Source organism: Alligator sinensis, unplaced genomic scaffold (assembly GCF_000455745.1).
Source record: "Alligator sinensis unplaced genomic scaffold, ASM45574v1 scaffold730_1, whole genome shotgun sequence".
Lineage (NCBI taxonomy): Eukaryota > Metazoa > Chordata > Crocodylia > Alligatoridae > Alligator > Alligator sinensis.
The window spans coordinates 2,763,768-2,786,796 of NW_005842027.1; the positions used below are offsets into that span (position 1 = coordinate 2,763,768).

General features: G+C 42.4%; 1 protein-coding gene across 1 annotated transcript in view; it reads right to left on the reverse strand.

Annotated features, from left to right (window-relative positions):
- The window catches only part of MAP2 (microtubule associated protein 2), a 109,792-nt gene that overhangs the window by 68,350 nt on the left and 18,413 nt on the right, over positions 1-23,029 (reverse strand). Inside the window, 1 exon segment of the mRNA XM_025202495.1 lies at positions 3,970-4,080. Within this exon segment, the coding sequence (XP_025058280.1) occupies positions 3,970-4,080 (111 nt within the window).

The following is a 23,029-nucleotide window of genomic DNA, read 5'->3' on the forward strand; positions in this document are numbered from 1 at the left end:
ATACAAAATCATCACGTGAAGGTGCTATTCAGATGCTTAATCTGCTCAAATTTTAGATTAATTCCTAGTCAATATCTTTATACTCCCACTGACGTCAGGAGAAGATTTTTAAATGACTTCAGTGGGAACAGAATTAAGCCATAAATAAGTTATTTTTAAAACATATTCCCCTTGATTTCTTCACTGCTTTCATAAACATATTTCACAGAACTAGTTTTGAGCAAGTATTTCTTCAGTCGGTACTAGGATCTATCAGGTTGGTTTTTACAGAGCTTTATTTTAAAAATGTCCTTCAATAGGGCAGTGTTGTATATAACTCTAGCAGGTAAATGGTACTCTACTTGTGATTTACAGCTTGCTCCCAAACCCAGTGAAGTCAATTGATTTCCTTTCCATTGACTTCACTGGGGCTTGAATTGGGCCTTTCGTACTCTGTAATCCCGCCACCCCCTATGGCGCTTCAATCAAAGAATAGTTTATACAGCTATCTTTGCAGTTGAATAACTGTCACTGAGGTTCACAGATCAAATTTTTGCTAACAGATATTTGTTTCTCACAGTATGTTCAAGAATGTCTTCACACCCTCACCACATTCTCAGTTCTGCTATCCTTTAGGACCTACTTCAACAAAGACCTTAAGTATATGCCTAAAGTTAAATATATTGAAATTGTTTTGCTGAATCAGGGGCTTTCATGAAAACATGGACCTCTGTGAAAGAAGCACTGTTGGGCCTTAAGTCTCTGTTGAATAAAATTCAAATAAACTCAACTGTGAAGTAAATAAACTTTGAAATCTAAATTATCAGGAGGCTGCAGCCCTTGCATATATATGCACACAGATGTAGGCAACGGAAATGTAAATATGATGAATTTGCAAATTTTCTGTCACCCTTTCAGAGTTTCATTGGAAATTTGGCTGTAAGGTTTCTATAAGACACCGTTCCTTAAATTCTAAATATAAGGATTTACATATAGAAAACGTATGCTAGAAAAAAAGTTGTGTTTGCAAACCATACTAAGTACTAAGAAATTAGGAAATGTGAGAAGATTGTCTGTACAATCTTAATTCAACCCTCCTTCTGTATATGTATTATGATACAGTCTTAAATGACATGTTCATGTAATATTTATTCACAGAAATCCTACCTTGTTCAGTGTAGAGGGTGGGGGGTGCTTACTGAATGGGCAATTATTCAATACTTCTTTTTCAAAGTGTATGCCTTGCCCTTCCTCACTGCACAGTTTCCAAAGCCTGCACTGAATACATAATTATTAATTTCCTCATGGTATTTTTTCATGCACCCAGCATTTTAGTGTCTGAGTATTTCACACACATGAAAAAAATTATCTTTGCAACACCTTTGCAAGTGGGGATGTTATTACTATCCCCGCTTTGTGTATGAGGAAATTGGATTACCAACTGAAGTGCTCACAGGTGTCCATGAATTTTGGATGCAAATTGAAAGTGTTTTAATAGGAATTATATGTTAAATGTACAGCACCAATTGACTTCAGTTCCTGTCTTGGTGCTTAGCACCCCAAAATGTCTCACTCTGGGCACTGAACATGCTGACCATTTCAGTGGGCACCTGTGAAGATTTTCTGCAGTGTCTCTCCTAGCATCCCACAGGAGCTCTGTGGCAGAGGCACAGAGTAGCATTCAAGTGCCAAAACCATGAAACGATATTTCTTCTGTTCTTGCAATGACTTGCACCATTCAATATATACTTCTGTCTTTCACAGCAAATGCAGCAAAGGCTTTGAATTACCTGAAAGGTGGTTCAAAAGAGGATGGAGCTAGACTGTTCTCAGTGGTGACAGATGATAGAACAAGGAGCAACAGTCTCAAGTTGCAGCAAGGGAGGTATAAGCTGGATATTAGGAAAAACTCTCTCATTAGGATGCTAGCGAAGCACTGGAACAGATTACCCAGAGACGTGGTGGAATCTCCATCCTTGGAGGTTTTTATGACACGGCTAGACAAAGCCCTGGCTGGGATGATCTGGTTGGGGAGGTGTGGCAGGACCCGGTTGGTGCTGCCACTGTAAGGGCCTGGAGCTGGCAGCTACGTGGCCAGCCATTTTGAATCAGGGGCTGCCCATATAAACAGGGCAGTTCTGATACTGGAGGCCAGGCAACAACACTGCCTGGCCGGAGGGCTGCTGGTATCATCTGGAGGTGAGGGAGGAGCTGTAGGGGATGGTCAGGAGGCTTCTGGTCCTGGGTACAACCTAAAACTGCACCCTGCCGGGAATGGGTGGCCTGGTGGGGCTCCCAGTGGCGCGGGAGCCCCCAGGAAATGCCAGGCCAGTGACCACCCCGGTGAAAGGCGGGTCAGGGCGCCTTAACCCCTAGTCCCCACAACTGGGTGGGTTACCCCTTTGTAGGGTCTGAAGGGTAGACCCCAGAGAGAGAGAAAAGGCCATAGACTCAAACCTGTCTGGACTTCCCCTGACTGGCCCATGCTGGGGCCAGGACCGGAAGGGTTGAAGGGCCGGGGGTGGGGCCCACAGTGAGGGACACCCAAGAGCTGCGCGCCTGGGGTCCCGACTGGCCTGGCGGTGGGCCAGGGCTAGTAGCCAAAGGTCCCGGGGGGACCACACCCGAAGGGGAAGTGGTTCAGGGAGCTATGCTGCCTGGTATGAAGGCAGATAAGACCGCCTGAGGAGAGGAATTCAGGAAGGGTTCAATTAGGAGGATTCTGGGGCCCAGTGTGGGGGCCGGTGATGATGATAACATCTAGATGCCATCAGCGAGGCTTGGGCTGCGGCGGAGGAGAGGAATGGAGCCGCAGATAGCGCCCCCTGGCCTTGGAGCAGGAAATGGGTAGCCTCCCGCTTATTAACATCTATTAATCAATAAACAACAAGGCGTGGCAGATGAGAAGGTGGGCACTTAGCCCAGAAACAGGTGGGTGGGCCACAGTTAAATCGGCCCCGAGAAGGCCCCCTGTTACAAGAGGGTCCTGCTTTGAGTGGAGGGTTAGACTAGATGACTTCCTAACACCCCTTCCAACCCTAGTTTTCTATGATTCAGTGATTCTATATATTCAAGAACCTAATTCTGTAATCAGTCCTGACTCATTTCCATGAAGTGTCCATCTTCTCTTCACCTAAGAAATCAGGACTCCCATTGAAAAAAAGAACATGTGATCATGTAATTAAAGACTGTATCACTCAAAAGGAAAGAGAATTCGAATACTTTTAGAACACCTCAAAGACATTTAAAATAGTTCTACTTTTCATTAAAAAAAATACATAGTTAATTTCTGCTACTTCAGGTTCTCCCAGAGATACAGGAATGGACTACATTGGAAAGGGGGGAACTCCCCTTTATTCAACCAGACTTCAGCCACATAAAAGCAGAAGATCCTGGGCTATAAGCCTGTCGTCAGTTAAGGACTGCATTCTGTCCTCCTTGGCTGTACGATAGTGGCTGTATTCTGGAGGAGAATTATTGAGTTGGGCCAAAGGTGGGAAAAGTGTTGTCAGAATGGTTTTAAAATACTCCAGAGCGCTATTTCAGGCAATAGTCACCTCCTTGTAGAAACATGGAAGCACCCTCAAAGAATAATAAAGAATTGGGGGGGAGGAGGAAAATGTAGCCCCACCCTTCCTCCCAAGACTGTCAAGACCCAGAACTTGGCAGGGGTTAACCCTTTCCTCCCCAGAGGCATTGGGACCCATAAAACACCATTGTTCCCTGAGCCACATGATCTAGGGCACAAGAAATATTTCAGAGAGGAGCCTGAGCCTCTGGGCAACAGAAATCTCTAGCTGGCTGAGCAGATAAAGAACCAGCAAGGACAGGTGCTGCTGCACAGATTGGAGAAAACCGATGATGCTATTGGATGCTTTCCCAGAGTTCAGTTTGGACATTGTTATATACTGTGACACACACACACACACACACACACACACACACACACACACACAGATACCTCTCTCTCTTGCAAATGCCCTGCTTTACCTAAAGGCAGTCCAGGCTGGTCTTTGTGCTGGGCTTCTTTCTCCTGTTCACCTTTCAGGACTGCTACAGCTTCAGCTGTTACTACTTGGACTATTCTTGCAGAAACTTCTTCTGTGGTAGCAGCAAAATGAACAGAACAAATACAATCATATTATTAAAAGAGAACACAACTAAAGCAAAGATTACACAGTCAGATTTATTCATTTGTTAAGTTCATTTTCTTTCAAATATTTTTTCAAACCATGAGACAAAACTTTTAAGATGGAGATTTTCCAAAGATCTAAGTATATCAGTGAAAGTTTCCAGGTGCTGAGCACTTCTGGAAAAAAACCCAAAATCTAAATATGTAAAATTTATGTTGACTATTACTGCTCAGAATGAGGATGACATAAGACGTCATTATCAAATATTGTTTCTCATTGTTGGTATGGGAAATATGCAGCAACTGCTAGAACTTGCAGCAACTACAGAATTTTAAAATGATTGCTTATTAAATGTCTAGAAAGAAGCTTTTTCACATATGATTCTTCAATCATGGTATTTTACAAACACAGTTACAACAATAAGCTGAACAATGGGTTTTTGACAGCTAATGCATTGAATTGTTCGTGTTTTTACACATGCTTTGGATAGTATTTTCCCCTTAAAATTCAGAAAAAATGGATTTCTTTTCTGTGAATGTATCAATATTCCCTTATTCAGTAGTATGCGTATCCTTCTGCTTGGGACTATATTTAGTTTATATTAATACTTTATTTCCTAGGTATATCTGATCGAAGGGTAAGAATAAGTTTCAGACCGAGGCCAATTCTATAGACACTGAAGACAACTGAAACCACAACCACAACAGATGTCCATTCTTGTATAACGCCCACACTTGCAGCATTTAATAATAAATCTCCATGTTGCTTAGGAGAGCTAGAAACTGAAAATTAAATACTATAATACGTCAGTGTCTAATGATGATATCATGGACCATCCGTTAATCAATGACAGCAAAGATGAAAGCTTACCCTTAGCATTTACTTCAGTTAAGCTGTGTGTTGTCAGGGAGCATATATTAGTCAATGCCCTATATGTATTTCTGCTTTAACAGATGTACTAGCTTTGAACTGATGTTGTCTTAAAGTTCTCATGAACATTTCAAATGATTTCTTTTCCTTTCATTTTTCCTCAGTATTCAACATGTTCAGTATGTACAAGGCAAAACATACTGTTTGGAAACCTCTTACATAACAGCAGTGATTTAATACCAGATTCACTAAAATAGTTACCAAAATAGTTGCACAGTTCCTGAAATACACATAGATTTCATTTATCAGAATAGCTCATCTCCCAAAGCTGACAACTGTGTATATCTGCTTCTGTTGACCTAAGTATATGGATTGTTGATTGAAGCCAATGGATTCCTTCCACAGTAATATATGTACAAAAAGTCCAAAGTAGATGAGATGTTTGGCAGGTGGGCAATTGGGAGTAGCAGCTCTCTAGCATGCTGGCTACTTTCTGCAGCACCGTACCGAGAATCATGTTGGCCCTGGGCAAACTTTTAGTATCGGGCTCCACTTTGCCAGAGATAATGCTAATAATAATTTTAAAATTACCATTTTTGGGCCCCCATTTTGTCTGGGCCCTGGGTGGCTGCCCAGTTCACTCATGTCTGTGTCCAATCCTGACTTTCTGGAAACCTGGGGAAGCCCCCCATAACAATTCTGCATATTGGGAGTTTTGCAGTACCCTTCAAGATTGGGCATGCAAGGAGCAAGGCATGTCCATTTTATATTGTACTTGTCCTGATTATCCAGCATTTTCTCTTCCAAATTATCAAGGATAAAGCCAATATGGAGCTATACTTGTAAGGTCTTATTAGGTGTGAAGAACAAGAAAAGAGCTTGGTAGGTGTGGAGAACAGTCCATGGATGTGCATGTCACAGAGGACATTTCCTCCACTTAAAATAACCGTCACCATCATCATCAAATTTATTCATCACCACATGTCAGCAAATGCTTCCTCCCCATTTGTGTTTGTTAAACCCAGCTGCAAGTTTTCCCCAAGAGGATGCAACACCTTTTGCCAGTTTTCATGAACTGGCTGTTTTCAGTATTTACTGTCCTGTTGACAGAAGCAACAACACTGAGTCATCTACAAAACTGTACAATTAACTAAAATTGACTCACTGGAGTGGGGAAGCTTGGACCCAGGCCTAATTTGGGGTGCTCCTGCATGACTTAATCTTTCCATGATTTATTTGGACATGAACATTTTAACCAAAAAACAGAACAGATCGACTTTTGATTTGTGAGATGCAGATCCTAGCACACAGTTGGATAAGTCCATATCTGGTATTCTGGGAAGAAGCACAGAAACTAAAGACAAAGAACACCTACTAGGTCGCCTCCAATTAATCTCCCAGCCAGTATAGGACTTTCTCTAGAAGCATAAAACAAAATCTTAATAACAGTTAGCTTCCCTCTTATAGATTCACTTATTTGCATTTAATCTGGGTCAACGGTGTCCCCAGACCCTTCTGCCCTACAGGCAGATCCCACCATCTCAGTTCTTATCCTAATCTCATTTCCCAGACATAATAAACATGCTGGAGAGAAAAAAGAAAGAGAGAGCCTGCTCAAATACTGACAATTTAAATTTCAGACAGCTCCAAAACAAATTTAAAAAAAAGCAACTGCCTCTGGGGATTTTATCAAGTAAGGCTCACTCCATAGCACTCCTTTGATGGATATTTTTGGTGACACAGGAAGCGCAGGCTGTTCAGCAGCAGAACAGTGTTTTTGCTGTAAATGACTGCTGCAAAAGGACAGACACATTTGCACTAATGGACACTATAAATAGCACATCCAATGGGTAAGTCAAATCCTTGGAGGGTAGTTATTGAAACTTTTTATAGGTTCTTAATCTTCACAGTTCAGTTAAAGTTCAAAGAAGAATAATGATAAATAACAAAAACAAAACAAAAAACACCCCCTCAACCCTCTCCCTCCCCAAAAAACCCCAACTAGCTGCAATGTTAGGCAAACTCTTCCCAGCAAAGACACTGTGGGTTGCTCAGAGATTTGTAGGTGCTGAGTAACACAGAATATGAGTTCCTCACTGGTAACATGAGACTTTTATGGAATATCAGCATGGATTCTGGTTTTCACTGATAAAATATCCCCAAATTTTGGATTAAAAAAGTAACCCAAAATCCACATTTTCCTGTGATTAAAATGAAATACTACTATTATATAGATATCTATATAGTAGTGGTGTTTCATTTTAATCCTGGAACAATGTGAATTTTGGGTTACTTTTTCATCCAAAAATTATGGATTTTTTTATTCAGGGATCCAAGTTTTCTCTGATTATCAGCAAGTTTCCACTTATTTGTTCTAGTCACTACCCTTTTTTTAGTCAAAGATGTGATATTCATGATGACTGATTCAAATGTCCAATATTACATTTTGAGAATGTGAGAACAAAAAGGACAAGATCACTAAAGAAAAAAAAGAATGAAAAGAAGCCAATGAGGATCAGGCCCAAAGGACATTAACCTGTTTAACTAAGGAAGCACTAAGATAACTTAAACCAAAATTAAAACTCAGCTGAGTCAGAAAGCTTGGCTCCTGGGCCAGAATGAGCTTTATCCATCTATGACATCTAAAGTGGAGAAGGCAACTTGAGGAAAGCTGAGATTCAGGGTATGTCTGCATCACCTCTCTGTTTTTGCTAGAAGCACATGTTCTCTAGTGCATCCCGCATACTGACTCTCACTCGCATGTGCCATTCCTGGAGATGAGGCAGTAAAACTTTGGGGGAAGTCCACTACAACCACTCTCAGGCCAAGTACAGACATTATCCTTTTACTGGTGTAAGTGATCGGAACTGGTCTATACCTGTAACAGAACAGAAGTTTGGCACACAAAACTGGTCTATATCCAGAACAGAACAGAATTTTGGCATGCACAAACTGGTTTAAAAATGACAGAACACAGTCTAAAATTTGCCACCCTCTTCCCCCAACCAAAGGGCAAATGTGTGTTCTGTTCATTACCAATCTAAACTACGCCACTTACAGAAAAACCGTGTAACAGAAAACTGCATAACTTAGATGATTGATTCCACTTTGGGCTGTTTGAATGTCTATCACTAGCCTCAAACATACTGGAGACTGAGGTGTAAACATATCCTCAGGAAGACTTGAGAAGCAAGTGGATGAGGAAATGGGCCACCATGGATCTGTCTCCTTGCAAGTAAATGGTGACAGTGCAGATTACAGTGAAATAGAACTGTTTCTGCTTTCACTGAAGATTGACATAAAACTAAATGTATTGTTAGAAACTAACTAAGCAATTAAAATAGAGCCAACAAAAATTAGGTCTACTAGGTAGCAGTGCATGATATTACGAAAACTCAAAATAAAACCAAGTTTTGTGCTACAAATGTGGTTAGGTAGTCAGAAATCAACCCAGCCTAATCTTCTGCCCCATACATGCACTGTACTTGATTCTGATCATTATATGCTCATCTCTGTCATAAAGATACAGCCCTGAGCACAATTTGTCTTAGAGATTATTGACCTGTTTTATATGATGCTTCAGAGTGCACAAAGGCCTGCTCAGCTTGCAAGAAGTGACAGGGCATGCAAAGGATGAAAAAGCAGTATACCTCAGCTCTTTAATTGAAGCAGAAGAGACTCCTGGATTTATTTCTGAAAGTTTCTAACCAATGGCACCCTATGTCTTTCTTCTCCCACCTCCTCATTGCTCCCTGAAACCCTTCTTTTTGACATTCTTGTACTGGTGCCCTGTTGTATTGACCAAGATTGCAGCCACCATGTAAGTTTGAGCTTGTCTGGCAGTCACGTTGTTGTAGGCCTCATACACTGGGGATGGGTTTCTTCTGCCAAGTGGAAGCATGTAACCAAATGATCAGTGTATATTATGATAACACTCCTTCTCTGCCTAGTTCCTAGGTCACAGCTCTTAAGAGCCTGACACTTTAGCTCAAAGTTTAATGACTGACCTTAGCTCTTACCAGTCTAATTTCCCGTAGTGTAAATTCCCAAACTTCACTCACCTTATTCACACCATCTAACATTCCTTCCCATTTCTGTTTTCATTCTCACAGCAGTAATACAGGAAGAGATAACTCTTGTGAAACATGTGCATTGCTTTAGCTCCCTGTAATCCCATTAGTGTGCAGTCCTATGCAACTCATTTGGGAGAAGAATCCTCTGTGGTTATTCTCCCTACCAACAGCCTTTTCACATGCTACTAGGATGAAAATGGAACTCAAGCTTGCAGCAGTGGTAGAAAATTCCACTGGCTTTTATAAAAAAAACCCAAACCTAACTGTAGCATATACGTAAGTTTAGATTACTGCAACTGTACAATGTAATGAATGTCCTAGAAAGGAACTGCAATTAGAGGGAAGCAATGAAGGAAGACTGGAAAAAATGCTCTAAATAGATGGAGGATTATATTGGGATGCACAGTGTTGCTGTAGTCATGATAGTCCAGGCGCTCTGCAAGAAAACCCTGCTTCAGATTGTACATTCATTCATAATGCCACATATTAGGTCCAGACCAAGAAAATGAAAAGGGTGAAAGAGAACTCCTGCAGATCATTTGCAGGCAGAGCTAAGAAAAGATGAAGACTATAAAGAATGAAATAATTTTGCTACAGCTTTGGCAAAAAACCCAGGGAGGGCCTGGTGAAGAAATTAGCTTCGTATGTGCTTATGAGATTGGAAAAACAAAATGATGGCAGACAGAAAGCTCCTTTGCGCCTGTCAGGAAACTCAGTAGAGTGCAGAACAGTTTCCAGAGTAACCGATGCTAATTGTCGCCAAGGTAGAAACAAGTCAACAATGAAAACACTGACTAGGTTGCAGTTCTCAGATAAGCAAACCTCCTAAATAAGAAGGAGAGATGGAAAGTTACTATTTGCTATCTATGACTTATCTGAAAAGCAGCTAGGGCCTGCGGAAATTCTTTTGTTCTGCACTGCATTGCAGTGTGAAGAAGCAGGAAAAACCAGATAGCTATTCTAGTTGTTTAGCAACCTCTGTTACTAGACATTCATTTAGGACCAAGTCTCAAACTTATGGTAAATTCCTATAGAAGTCAGTGGGTATTTTGCTTGAGCAAGGACTGATCATGATCACTCACTGAAAAAAGATCAGGATCTGACCCACAGACTTTTTGCTCTATGCATTTATGTACTGGGTGTAGGATTAATAGGCAAAATCTCAGCAGTTGTAAATCAGCCTGGCTCCACTAACTTGAAAAGCACTATATTTACCTATACCAGTTAAGGATTTGACTCTTTGGGCATTTATACACATGCCTTTTAGTTCTCGGACGTGCTGGAGATCTGCTGCTTCGAAGGAGATTCAATTAATTGAGTTTGCTTTGCATGGGAGCTGACATGCGCCGCGCTGTGCCATTTGCAGTTGTATAAGTGGCGAATTACACGTCAGCACAGGGAAAATGGTGCGCTTTTGAACTAAAGCACCTCTGAGGTGTTTTAGTTCAAAAGCGCACCACTGTCATTTTCTTTGAGCTGACGTGCATTTCGCCACTTATACAACTGTAAGCATTGCAGTGCCAGGCGCTTTTCAAAGCGCTTTTCAACGTGCCTGGTGCTGCGGCACCTACATGTGTAAAAATGCCCTCTGTTTTGACCTTGTGGTCTGGGTGCTAAAAAGTAGGGTCCTGCAACCATATCAAGCGACAGTATGATATGCAAAAACCCAACATGGCAATTGGTCATATGATACTTAAATTATATTGATTTAAAAAATTGACAACGGACCAGGAAACAGGACGGATCAGAGGAACTGAAACAGGCTACCCTCACCTCATAACTCATGGTTTTATCCATGATGATGATGATAGTGACTGGAAGCGATTACCATCTGAAGGTAGTTTGGTGGCCTGCCAAATGAACTGATGGTCTCTCTCAGTCTGTTTTCTAATGGTAGAGTGTCTACATCATGAAAACAGTAAGCTAATTAACACCAGTGATTGCAAACTCACCACACAGCCAAGGAATGATCAGGAATGGAGACTGAATTAGTCTCTCAGACTTCTAGAGGCATAGCTCATTGAGATAAGGCATTAGACACATCAGTGATATACAGCAGGAAAGCTTGCATGCTATCACTGCTTGCGCCATACTTGTGCAGTGATAAATATAGGATGCCAGACAGCCTATTTTTCCCCCTACCCCCATTAATGGTGAAATCCTCTTCCACATGATTATCCAGAGTAAATAGGTTTAGCAAGGAGGAGCTCATCACAGGGTGTAATCCTGCTCTTCAGGCTTCACAGTGCCGGCTGTCTCACTCCTGTAGTAACCTCTGAGAGTGCTATCTTCAGATTGAAAGCAGAACGATGCTTGCATGCTCACTGTACTGTTTGAATTCTGAATAAGGACTTTCACTTCAGAGCACTCCTTCCGTCTCTAACCTACTTGGCTTTAGGAAAGCACCCTCACTTGTACTCTTCCTTGGAAGCTGTTCCAATCATCACATATTTAGGGTTAATTTTAGCACAAGTGTTTCAACACTCAAGTTTAAAAGCTATTTTTCCCCTCAGAAAACACATGATTATAACAGCAATTAACTACATATTTGAAAGCTGCTTTCCTGTCTTAGAAGAAAAAAAATGATCAAATCCTCCAGCACAGGGAAGACAGCAGAAAAAATGGCAGAGACCATCAAAAGGGAGTGAATGAGAACTGAGATTAAGGGATCACAAGTTTTATGACACAGATTTTGTCTGTCGTTCACTTTTTGTGTATGATACTTACAACATACATAATTTTTCATCCATAGAATACAAAGGCTTCATAACAGTAGCTTTTTCAAAAGATGAGGTTGTTGGCCTCATGCCCCACCCTCAATTTGGAGGACTAGGACACTCTTCTTAGTCTGGTCTTTACCCTTTGACCCAGTCATCACAGGAGACCCCACTGGTACACCATGCTACCAGCAACACTTGTCAGGGTTACAGAAACAAGCAAGCCACTCCATTACATCAAAGTGGGAATATCTTTGGCTTTAGTTAAGGGGGTTATATGCCCTTGAGGCCTGGGAGACCAGGGAGAAGGAGAGAGAGATGACAAGGTAAATATAAATTATTACCCCTTTTAACAAATCCAGGAAGAGAGCCACAGGCTGCATAAAGGGACAATAATTCTGGGCACTTCAGTTTCTGAGCACAACACTTTGGGCCTGATTCTCACTAGTGCTGAGTAATGAGAGCCTCAAAAGAAGTTGATGTAATCAGCGGTTGTCCTGCATCTCTAAAGACCATGCTCAAAGGTTGAAGTGAGCATCCAAAACCAAGCCACGTAAAGCCAGTGGCTACTTTGGATAATTTGATACTGAGGGACTTGATCCAATTAACCTAAAGTAGTAGTGGCAGATTCAAACCTAGGGCACAGGTCTTCTGATTCCCAGTTCAGAACTAGTATTAAGAAAAAAACAACCAACCCAATAATATGCTTGTTACTCTGAATGAAGAAAAACTCCTAGAACAACATAATTTATTGTAATCCCACTGCAGGACAAGTTTTCTTTTCTATTATTGGATGGAGAATGCTTGTGATCCTAGTTTTTAAAAGCAATGGGCCATATTCTTCACTAGTGAAAATAGATATAACACCAGGGAAATCAGTGAACCTTATTGTCGCAGAGGACCAAGGTGCTCTGCTCCTAGAGAGGAGAAACTGCCAGGGAGAGAGACAGAGCCCTGGCAGGTCATAACGAGCCCAGCTGAGGGTTGCCAGGGTAACAAGCGCAGCTGCGGGTCGCCGGAGCAACTAAGGGGAGCCAGCTGCCTGGAGGGGGCAGGGCCTGGCCCTTATAAAGCCCAGGGCTGAGGCTAGGCTGGCAGTTCCCTGCCAGCAGCCAGAGGGGCAGGAGCTGGAGGGGAGCGAGGCAGGAACTGCTCTAGCTGAGAGAAGGATGGCAGCTCTGTGGGGTTTGGGGCCCATGGTTTAGCCAAGAGGCTTTATGTTTGAGTTATAGCCAGGAGGTTTGAGTTTAAGTTTGGCTTTGATATTACACCAGAGGCTTGGGTGAGGCTGTAGGGGTTGGAGGAGGCCTCGTGGGGGCCCTGAGCGCAACCAGTGGGTTGCGGGTGGGAAACAGAGACCCCGGATTGTATGTGGGGTACGTAGACCCCAGCCCCAGAGTGGGGCAGCTTTGAGATGCCCCAGAGGGGGCATGATGAGCCCCAAAAGGGGGCACTAATGCAACCAGTGGGTTGCGGGCGGGGAACAGGGACCCTGGATTGCATGCGGGGTATGCAGACCCCAGCCCCAGAGTGGGGCAGCTTTGAGATGCCCCAGAGGGGGCATGACAAGCCCCAAAAGGGGGCACTGCTAGAAAGCCCTAGCGTAGATGTGGTGAGCCCCAGAAAGGGGGAGTGCACTTTAGAGGAGCCCAGCGTGGGCCCATCGAGTCCCTGAGAAAGGGGGGGACTATTGAGAAGCCCAAGGTGGGCATGGCGAGCCCCGAAGAGGGGGAGTGCCATATTGAGAAGCCCAAGACGGGCGTAGCGAGCCTGGCTGTAGGCTAGTGCGGCAACACCCCTCAAACAGAGGCAAGGTGCTGCGGTTGCCCCTGAGAGGACGGGGAGTAGTGGCACGGTGAGCTTGGATCAGAGACGGTACCCGTGCGGTTGGCCTGAAGGACCGGAGACCCGCTAGAGGGTCCCTGAGTGGGACCACGCTTTTAGAGAAGGCCCAGAGTGGGCTTGATGAGAGTCCCAGCGAGGAGCTGGGTATTAGAGAGCCCAGAGTGGGCTAGACTACAGGAGAGAAGGCCCGGGAGAACGGGCGTGTATCGTGACAGAACAACGTCCAGCACATCAGCGAGGCTTGGGGCGTGGTATTAGGGGCTGGTAGGAGCCACAACCTTGTATGTACCAGCAAGACGTGGCGGGCGAGAATAAGAGGGTGCCTTGGGCTGGCCTTGACACGGAACGAGGGACCTCGAGGAGATCACAGCCCTCCTAAGGGACCCCGCTGTGACACTTATTTACACCAGCTGAGATATGGCCCTTGGTTCTAATGGTTAAACTGAAACAGATATTTACAACTGCAATCAGAAAAAGTACCAGTTAGTTGAATAATAAACACCCAGGTCTTCCCTACAGGGAGTCTGCATGGTTTTTAATCTTTTCAATCCTATAACATAACTTTACAGAATTCAAATATTTGCTCTCAAATGGATTTAATGGTTGCAATATTTATCCATTAGTAGGTTCTTGATCTTGATGTCAGCGACATCCACAGTAATTGGCAGGTGAACAGGAAGGCAAATAATGAGAATGTGGGCTTTAAAATTAACCTTCTAACTCACACAATTAAAAACAAAAACCCGACCCTCCCACTTGCATTACAAACATTTCAACTTTCATTTGCTACTATATCACTTAGAGTGCTTAACAACAAAGTCTAATTACTAAGTTACCTCTCAAAAATAAATGACACTGATGTCAACAGGTTCATTAGATAAAACAAATGCTTTTCCTATAGAATATTCAAAATTTATAATTCTACAGGGTCATAGATCACAGTGGGATGATGGGGTAGTATACCTGAGATTATAAACTCAGTTCATTCTGGTCCAGACCTTGGGGTAGCCTTGTATATAACTACAAATTGAATGTAAAGTAGATGTTACCATTCTGACTTTTTTTACTGAGATAAGTGATGAGGCAAGATGCACCATGCATTTTATTCTGCAATATTTAAAAGGAGGCATTAGCCCATTTTTTTAACATTTTGGATTTCATTTCCAATACAAACTACCCTTTTTGAGTTGGAAAGTGCAGCACACTGGCCATTTTACGATTTCCACATAAATGCACGATACAACAATTCCCATACAGTAGAACATAGATAAAATTTAATTTCCATTTAATGGAGGCACTGATATGTATCAGATCACTCTTTGGAGGTCTTAACCCTTATCAAGAATTTTAATAGTTTGCAAACTTTGGTAAAATATTGAGGGGTTATATGGGACACTTTTTCTGATAGACTTTGATTTGCTGAGGACTGTCTTGACTATACCTTTCTCCCTGTTGATCTCAACAGATCTCATTTGTGGAATCAATACCAAAAGACCTATTTAACAATCATAATTGGATCTCCTCCAGTGCTTTCATAGCCATTGACTGACTGGCTCTTCAGTTAGTTTCTCTTCCCCACTGCTCTGCTTTCCTGCAGATTTCTCCTTTTCTTCCCTCCATCTTCCATGCTTTATCTCATTTCCCAATGCCTTTCATTAGTCACACCCTCCTTTTCTCTCTCTCATGTATAACCTGGTTCCACTTATTTTTCTTTCTTCTCTCATTTTCCTATGGCTTAGTTCCCTCCTGTTCCAACATCAGAGTTCCCTTTCCTTTTTTCCTAAACTGTTGCACCTGTCAAAATCTGGTTCTCAGTTCTTCCTGGAAAGCCTTCTTATTTACCTTGTTATCTCTGTGATCAGATTTCTCTATTGCCCATTATTGCCTTGGTTCAACCATCTTATGCTGACTCTCTTCTATAGATGCTTTGACTCTACTTCATCACTATGTTTTTCACTGGGCAGCCTTGGTTATTTTTACACTGAGACAGAAACTCCAAACCTCAAAAGCACAAACATGGGCAAATATGAAAGGATATCCTGCCTGTGTCAGGAACAGTTTTGAAAGCTTTAATTAATCATCACTCCTATCACCCCAAACAAACAAACACCCAATCTGTGTTCATTAGTCAGATGCCCTTAAGTGCATTGCCTAGTGGCTGCAAAACATAACATCACAGTTCCTTTATCCATTCAATAAAATAGAAAAGTCAATAGCAAAAGTCAAATAAAGTGATGCTTTAAAAATGGCTCCTCATTAATGCGCACACACAAGGAATCAGTATTTTCTGAGTCATACCTTTTTAAGTTTACTGTCTGAAACTAATATTTGCTACTCGTAGCACTTCAGAACTCTTGTAGATGTGGAAGATAGGTTGTATTCTATTCTGCCTGATGTATCATCAATCCAATTTCCAATTAATGGGTGATACTACAACACCATGTGCCAAACAATCAGCTAGCATAAATCGGTATAGTTCCCTTGATTCAAGAGGTTGATTTATATCAGGTGAAGATGTCAACTGTATGTATGAAAACTGCTAAATTTTTAGATTTGCAGTGCTCATAGAAGAAAAAACATTTTTACTTCAAAATATTAGATTTTATATTTCATTTGACTTTTAGTCCTTTGAGGGAGAATATCTATGTGGAACTAGCATCTTGTTTTTACACTCACTTTTCTGTCCATCAATGCATCTTGAACAAACAGAGTTTAACGAACAAACATTCTGCAAATGAAAATTGGCGAACAGCTACCCAAGTCAAGGAGCTGCAGCTGTTTATACCAGCAGACAATTTGGCCCTTACATTTCTCTTTCAGTGCCTTCTATAGCTGATTTTAATTACTTTTTAGGTTGTTTCCTGAAGCTTTCTTTTTAATTTAAAAGCTGTCCTGCATACATGTCAAAAAGGAACACTAATCTTTATGTACAGCCTACAGGGTTTATCATTATTCTTTTTTCAGTGATTACAAATCATATTTTGTCAATACAGCGCAATCCTGACACATTCCATTAGTAATCTAGGAACAAGTAAATGCAGTAATACAGTGCACTTTCCCCTTTAAGACTTATACTGCCAGTTTCATACTGCTTAGGAAACTAGTTCTGCAATGCAGCACCAGCTGCACAGTTAATCTGCTCTGAGCATTAGTTCCCTAACTACTACCCTGACTGTATCAAGGCAGACATCTTTCTCTTACTGATTGCAATGAATGATTTTGCATATTTACATATGCATTTGCCCAGGCATGCTTACACACACACACAACAAAGTAAATCCTGCAGAGTTCTGATTTGCATATGAATGATCTGAATCCCTATGAAACAATCCAAAGTCACATGGAGAGGAATACATTTTACAGTCATTCTCTTCTTTGCTGAGGTTTGTGTCCTGCTAGGGGAGGATGCAGAATTTTGCAAAGTTGGGGGAGGGGGAAACAGGAGTGGCACCTGGCACTTCAGGGGTAGCTATACTCCACTCCCAGCTTCCTTCTCACTACAGGTTCAGGCAGACCACACAGCGGGAGCCTCCAGGGACTTATTTAAGTCCACAAAGCAGGTAAGAATCCCTTCCTCTCCCTTTCTGTGCTCACAGGCATAGCTCCTTCTCTCCCATCCCTTGCCAACCCTTTCCTTTCTTTCCAGTGGGTGGGGGAAGCTCCAGAGCCACTTCTACCCACTTCAGCTGGGCTGCATGGGACTAGATTTAGCTGGGGACAGCAACAGGAGCAGAAGAGGTGGGTTCTCCCTCCCTACACCTGCTCTTGGGGGCATTGGGCAGGATGGGGGAATACACCCTGCTGCCACTGCTGCTGCTGTTGTTCCACAATCAGCCCAGCCTCCCCTACCCCCAGGACAGTGGGAAAAGCAGTAGGCAGTATCAGGTGTGGGAGGAGAAAAAAAAGGGGCAGGGGGAGGGGACCTGCCTCTGAACACAGATGGGGGTGGGGGGAACTTAAAGTCCTGCTTTGAGGACTTAAAGTCCCCAGAGGTTTCTGTGGTGCAGTCTAGTCTGAAAGGGGGTGTGCAGCTGCACCACTGCATGCCCTCTGGATTCGCCTTTGTGTCCTGCTCATCACTCCTGTATGGCCTCTTTCTATTGCCACTATTCACACTAGTCTGGCCTCTTTAAGAAATTTTCCCTGCTCAGTTATCATCCCCTAAGCCGAATGATCATTGATGACTGTTCATATTGTCTTCCCACCCTGTTCCTCCCTGTTGGTACTACTGGCCCACACCCTACGTAAATGAGGATCCAAAGATATTAAACCAGATGTCAGGAGACCACAAGAAGTAATTCACAATCCTGATTCAATAGAGGATGTGTTGTGTTATGGCAAAATCCACACAGTCACATAGTCCTATATTGCAATAAGATCTCAAATTCTGAGCTTGTTTCACCTGGCAGTAGCCTGTAATCCTTATATAGCAAGTGAATTAGTTTCTCACAGGGATGGTTAACTTAAGACAGTCAGACCTGGGGTGGAAATGGGAGAAGAAGACACATGTCTCCTTCTTAGGGTAGATGGGCAAGAAATACATATAAATGCACTCTATGCTTGCAGCACTAAGCAATCCAAGCATACTCTGGCAGAACTTTTTTTTTCAACCTCCTAGGCTGTATTGCTTCCATCTCCATGATGCCCAGGAGGGCCCTGGTCCATAGCCTCTTCTGGGACAAGGGTTTATTCATTGCAAGAAGTGGGGAAGATTGATCTAGAAGGGTCAGTTCTTTAAAAGGCATGAAAAAAGGGAAGGGCTATGAAAATGCAAGACCTACAAGCAGAGGAATGGTTGAAAAAGGTGAAAAAAAAAAAAAAAAGCAGAGAGAGCATTAAGTATATTGACATTGTCCTAAATGATACATGCAGAATTATAACAGGCTGCCTAAAACCCACTCCTGTTCCCTGCATACATGCACTATCTGGTATAGCATGAGGAGGAAGGTAGTAGGTGACACTGACTGGCAAGTACACAAGTCAGATGACCACCACCAGCTATATGGACATCAATCAGTGCATTGTCATTTCTCATCAAGAAACAGCTTTTTGTCCTCTACCACACCATTGACCAGATCATCGGAATCAGCCAGAACTACCCTCTGGCAAAAAGAATGGGAGAAACTAGGCAACAAAGTTGCTGAATGGGGCCAACAAGGAATTACCCCCAGTGAGGAGTTAGCATCCAGCTCCAATTAAAAAAGGCACACCTGGCACAACCTAAAGAGATTGAGTGTGGGTCTTGGTAGATGCAGCTGTCCCATGAAATCATGGGGCCTTATGCAACTGCCCAATGTATTTGTCAGGAGAAGCAAACCACGGATCGTCTCCTGAGATGCCCTGTAGAACCACAATGCACCCCACAAGATCAGTCAACGCCAACACCAGAAGCAGTGGCCTGTGCAGAATATTGGGAGCAGACCATATAGAAAGGATGGACTGGAGACAAGAAGTGAGAAAACATAAAAAGAAGCAATAAGAAACCACAGTGAAAATGGAGCAGAAAAAAAAGAGGAACTAATGCAACAATACTATAATTTGATATTTTGACATATCAAAATAAAAAGGAAGAGTTAAAGTGAAAGGAAAGAGGAATTTGGCATACACAGACAGAAGAAATCAAACAGTTACTACACAACATTAGAAATGACCAGCAATCAGCATGGTACCATTATGTTAGATTGGGCACTGATAATACACAATAATCATGGCTAATCCTACTCCTTCTCTAAAGCAGCTGTTGTTCTGATTAAATCAGTTTTGAGATATCAGTGCTACCACCACATCTACACAGCGTAGGCAGCAGAAATTTCTGTTCCTCTTTGTTAATACTTGTCTATTTAGATGCATGAAAGCAGAATTAGGTGAAAGTTAGTTGTATTAACACTTTAGATAACACTGGGCATGTCTACTTGTGCTGCTAAGGTGCCGTTGTTACTGTGCCATCATTTAGTACTTCCTTTTGAAAGTACTAAAAGACTGTGCAGTAACACCCCATACTACACCGTGCATGCTGCGCACAGTTATTTTTAGGCACTACATCACTGTAGTGATGCACCATAATGCAGGAGTGCATCACTATGGTGATATAGCTGTGGCCCCAGAGTTTTTGCCCATGGACACTATGTCACCATAGTGTGTTGCTATGGCGACAGTGTCATGTGTAGACTCACCCACTGTGGTTGAAAGTAGCCCCACCTTGATCATGCACTCATAAGAACTAGTCTTAAGGAATGAAAAATTACCATATGAAATGTGGTAAAATATATAGTTTCCCCTAAATGCATACTTGTCTCAATGAAACTGGTTTCTATCAAATGTTGAATCTATTCAGCACTTAATTAAAATGACTTTCTGAAAAGAGCCATCAGGTTTTCCCAGCTCAGATAATGATATCTTATGCTTATTTTCTACAGACTCTATGTAGTTCTCTGCATGGCAATGGTACCTTTAAAGTTTTGGCTAAGTGTGTTCCCAAATATAGAAAAGGATCTCCTGAACATCCTTACCTATGTAACTGAGTCTTTGTTTCAACTTTCTGCAGGTCAATAAGCAGTTCCTTGCACCTGCCAGCATTTTTGCACACTGTGTGCAATGCATTAATGGAGATAAAAACATCAAGACTTTGATATTTCTATAGTGTCTTCTCTCAACAAACTTTCCAGGCACAGCTAACTTAGTTGCATGATAGTGCTGCAAGATAGATGCTATTATCATATTACACCTGGGAAAAACTGATGCACAGGAAGATTGAAATGATTTGCCCAAGATCACCCAAGGAGTCTGTGGCAGAATCAAAAATATAACCCAGGTCTCACTCTTACTTGCACTTCAAGCCCAAACTCTTCATAGGTGGTGTGTAGACGAAACGAGGGACATGTGTGCATGACACTTTAAAGTGGGTTATATGCTTTTGCTTGGTTTTAATGGTGTTGGTGTTTGCACCCATCAGTGCCATATTATGCAGTAATTCCAGCTGTTGTACCAAATTCGGCAGTGTAATAGGCCTTAAATGGCTTGGGGCACAGCAAACTAAAACTCCTCAGAGGAGTTTTAGGCACTACATTGCCTTGGAGGAGTTTTAGTTTGCTGCCCTACAGCCATGGAGCAAAGCACTGGGCTCCGTGCAGCTCAGGGGCTCTGCAGGAAGCCCGTGCAGGCAGCCTGGCAGCAGCCTGCGAAGGCAGACTATGCCCAAGAGAAAAAAAAGCAGCAATCTGCCTGCCTGAGCTGTGTGGGGGCCTGGTGCTTCCCTCTACAGCTGTGGTGCCCCCGGAACAGACCGAGCCAGGTGCCTGCGGGTAGGTGCCGCCTTGGGGGGGGGGTCTGTCACTGACAAAGGAGGGAAGCACAGGCCCCCCCTGCAGCCCAGGGACTGCTCCACCCACCCGCATCTTGCCCTCCCCTCTCCACTGCTGGAGAAGCAGGTAAGTGCACGGGTGCGTGCACAACATGGGGGTTTACTTTGCCCTAAATTGAAGCCGTCTTTTTAAAACCCACTGCTTCAGTTTAGGGCCCCCATTTCGTCTACACATGCCCATAGATATTAAGAGGGGGAAGTAGGACAGCTTACCACTGTATACGTATCTCATCTAAGACTAGCTGTCTTATATACACTCTCATTCCCTAGCTCCCTCAGCTAAGAAGCCAACCGACTTTTTATTGTTATCACTTAAGAAAAGGTCAATGAGCAGTTACTGTTAATAATAAGTTATTGCTACTATATAAGAAGCAGTTATTAATATTATTGTGATTATTACATCTTATTGTGCTATTATGTTATTAGGCTTACTACCATATGATGCATATATTGTAGTTCATATTGTAGTATGCTGTTATAATAATATTAGTGTGCTTATTAATACCTGATTGTTATTAAGAAAAGTAAAGATAAAAAAAGGGGTGTAAGTTGTAGCTGTGTTAGTCTAAGGACATAGACAGACAAGGTTCTTTGGGTGAACCTGATATCTTTTATTAGACCAACTTAAGTCTAATAAAGTCTAATAAAAGGTATCGGATTCACCCAAAGAACCTTCTCTGCCTAATTTAAAAAAAAATCACAATATGCCCAATTTTTCAATCTTTACTGCATTACCAAGAAAAGAAAAGCGAGAGAAGAAAAAGATCTGTTCTGAATGTTCTGAACTCTGGCTAAGAGGAAGCCCACTCAAAATTTTAATCAAAACTAAATATATGCCATTTTTCTTCTGTAATGGAGACATTCCCTCAGACAAAACTTCACCTTGACTACCGAGGGTGCCTGAGCGAAGGCAACAGAATCTGGTCTTTGATTGCAAACTGCACTTATCTAATCTCCCTGCTTCTCCACAGATCTGACTCCCTTAACCCTGAGAAGCAAAACACTGAAGAAGATTCTTGCTTCCTTTGTCAGACGGTCTGAATCTGGCTCAGGCGCTTCACAGAGAGGCTGTTCAGCCTGCTGCAGGTCCATCCCTGAATGCTAAATAAGCTCCCAGACTGCATACTTTCTCTCAGCGGAGCTTAAAAAGAAATGTCTGTCAGTGCACTGAGATGTTGGCATGGCAACCTGGAAAGAAAAATCTGCAGCCCCTGGCAATCTTAGGAGTAGTAGCAGCTTGTTTATGTGACTTGTTATTTTTAAATGATTTGGTGGCATCTGCCCTTTTTACTTGGGAAAATGTGGGAAGACGTTCTTGCTTTGTATGTATGAAGGAGAGAACGTATTTAATTTTTTGCATGCCATGGTGTAGCTGAATGCAACTAGACATATATTTACAGGGGGCAGAGGGGGATCATGTGCTGTGCTAGAGAAATGCTGGTCTGATTTGCAGTGTCTTCTGTTTGGGTTCATGACCGCACTTAGCAGTACTTAAAAGTGCATAAAAAATTTACACGCATTAGTTATCATAAAGGGAAAAAGCACTCTACAAAGAATGTAGGTGACTTGGTTAATGACTGGCACAAGACTTGCTCTAGGCATTGGCAAACTCCCCAATCCAGGATCCTGGGAGACCATGAAGCTCTCAACTGCCTATGGCTGCTAGCAGAGGACAAGGAAGCTGTAAAATGAGACACAAAATCCTCTTGGGCCACAGTCCATGATTGCAGGCAGCAAAGCTGCATCGCAGAGGGATCTGCCTTCTCCTTTTGAAGTAGAAGGGAAATTTGCAGACTTTCATCCAACTAGCTGATTTTACTCTGATTAAAACAAGAACCCCCAGAACCCCTGAAAAATAATGCTTTGTGGTTTTTTAATGGACCTTTGGTGAGATCCTCTCAACTCAGTTCTGTACGTAATGGAAAATTATATCCCATTTGTACAGAGTCTAGTGCAACAAGCCCTGATTTTGAGCAGAACCTCTAGATGCTATTATACTATTAATGAAATTCCTACTACTCCTGGTAGATGGCTGGTTCTAAGCAAATATTG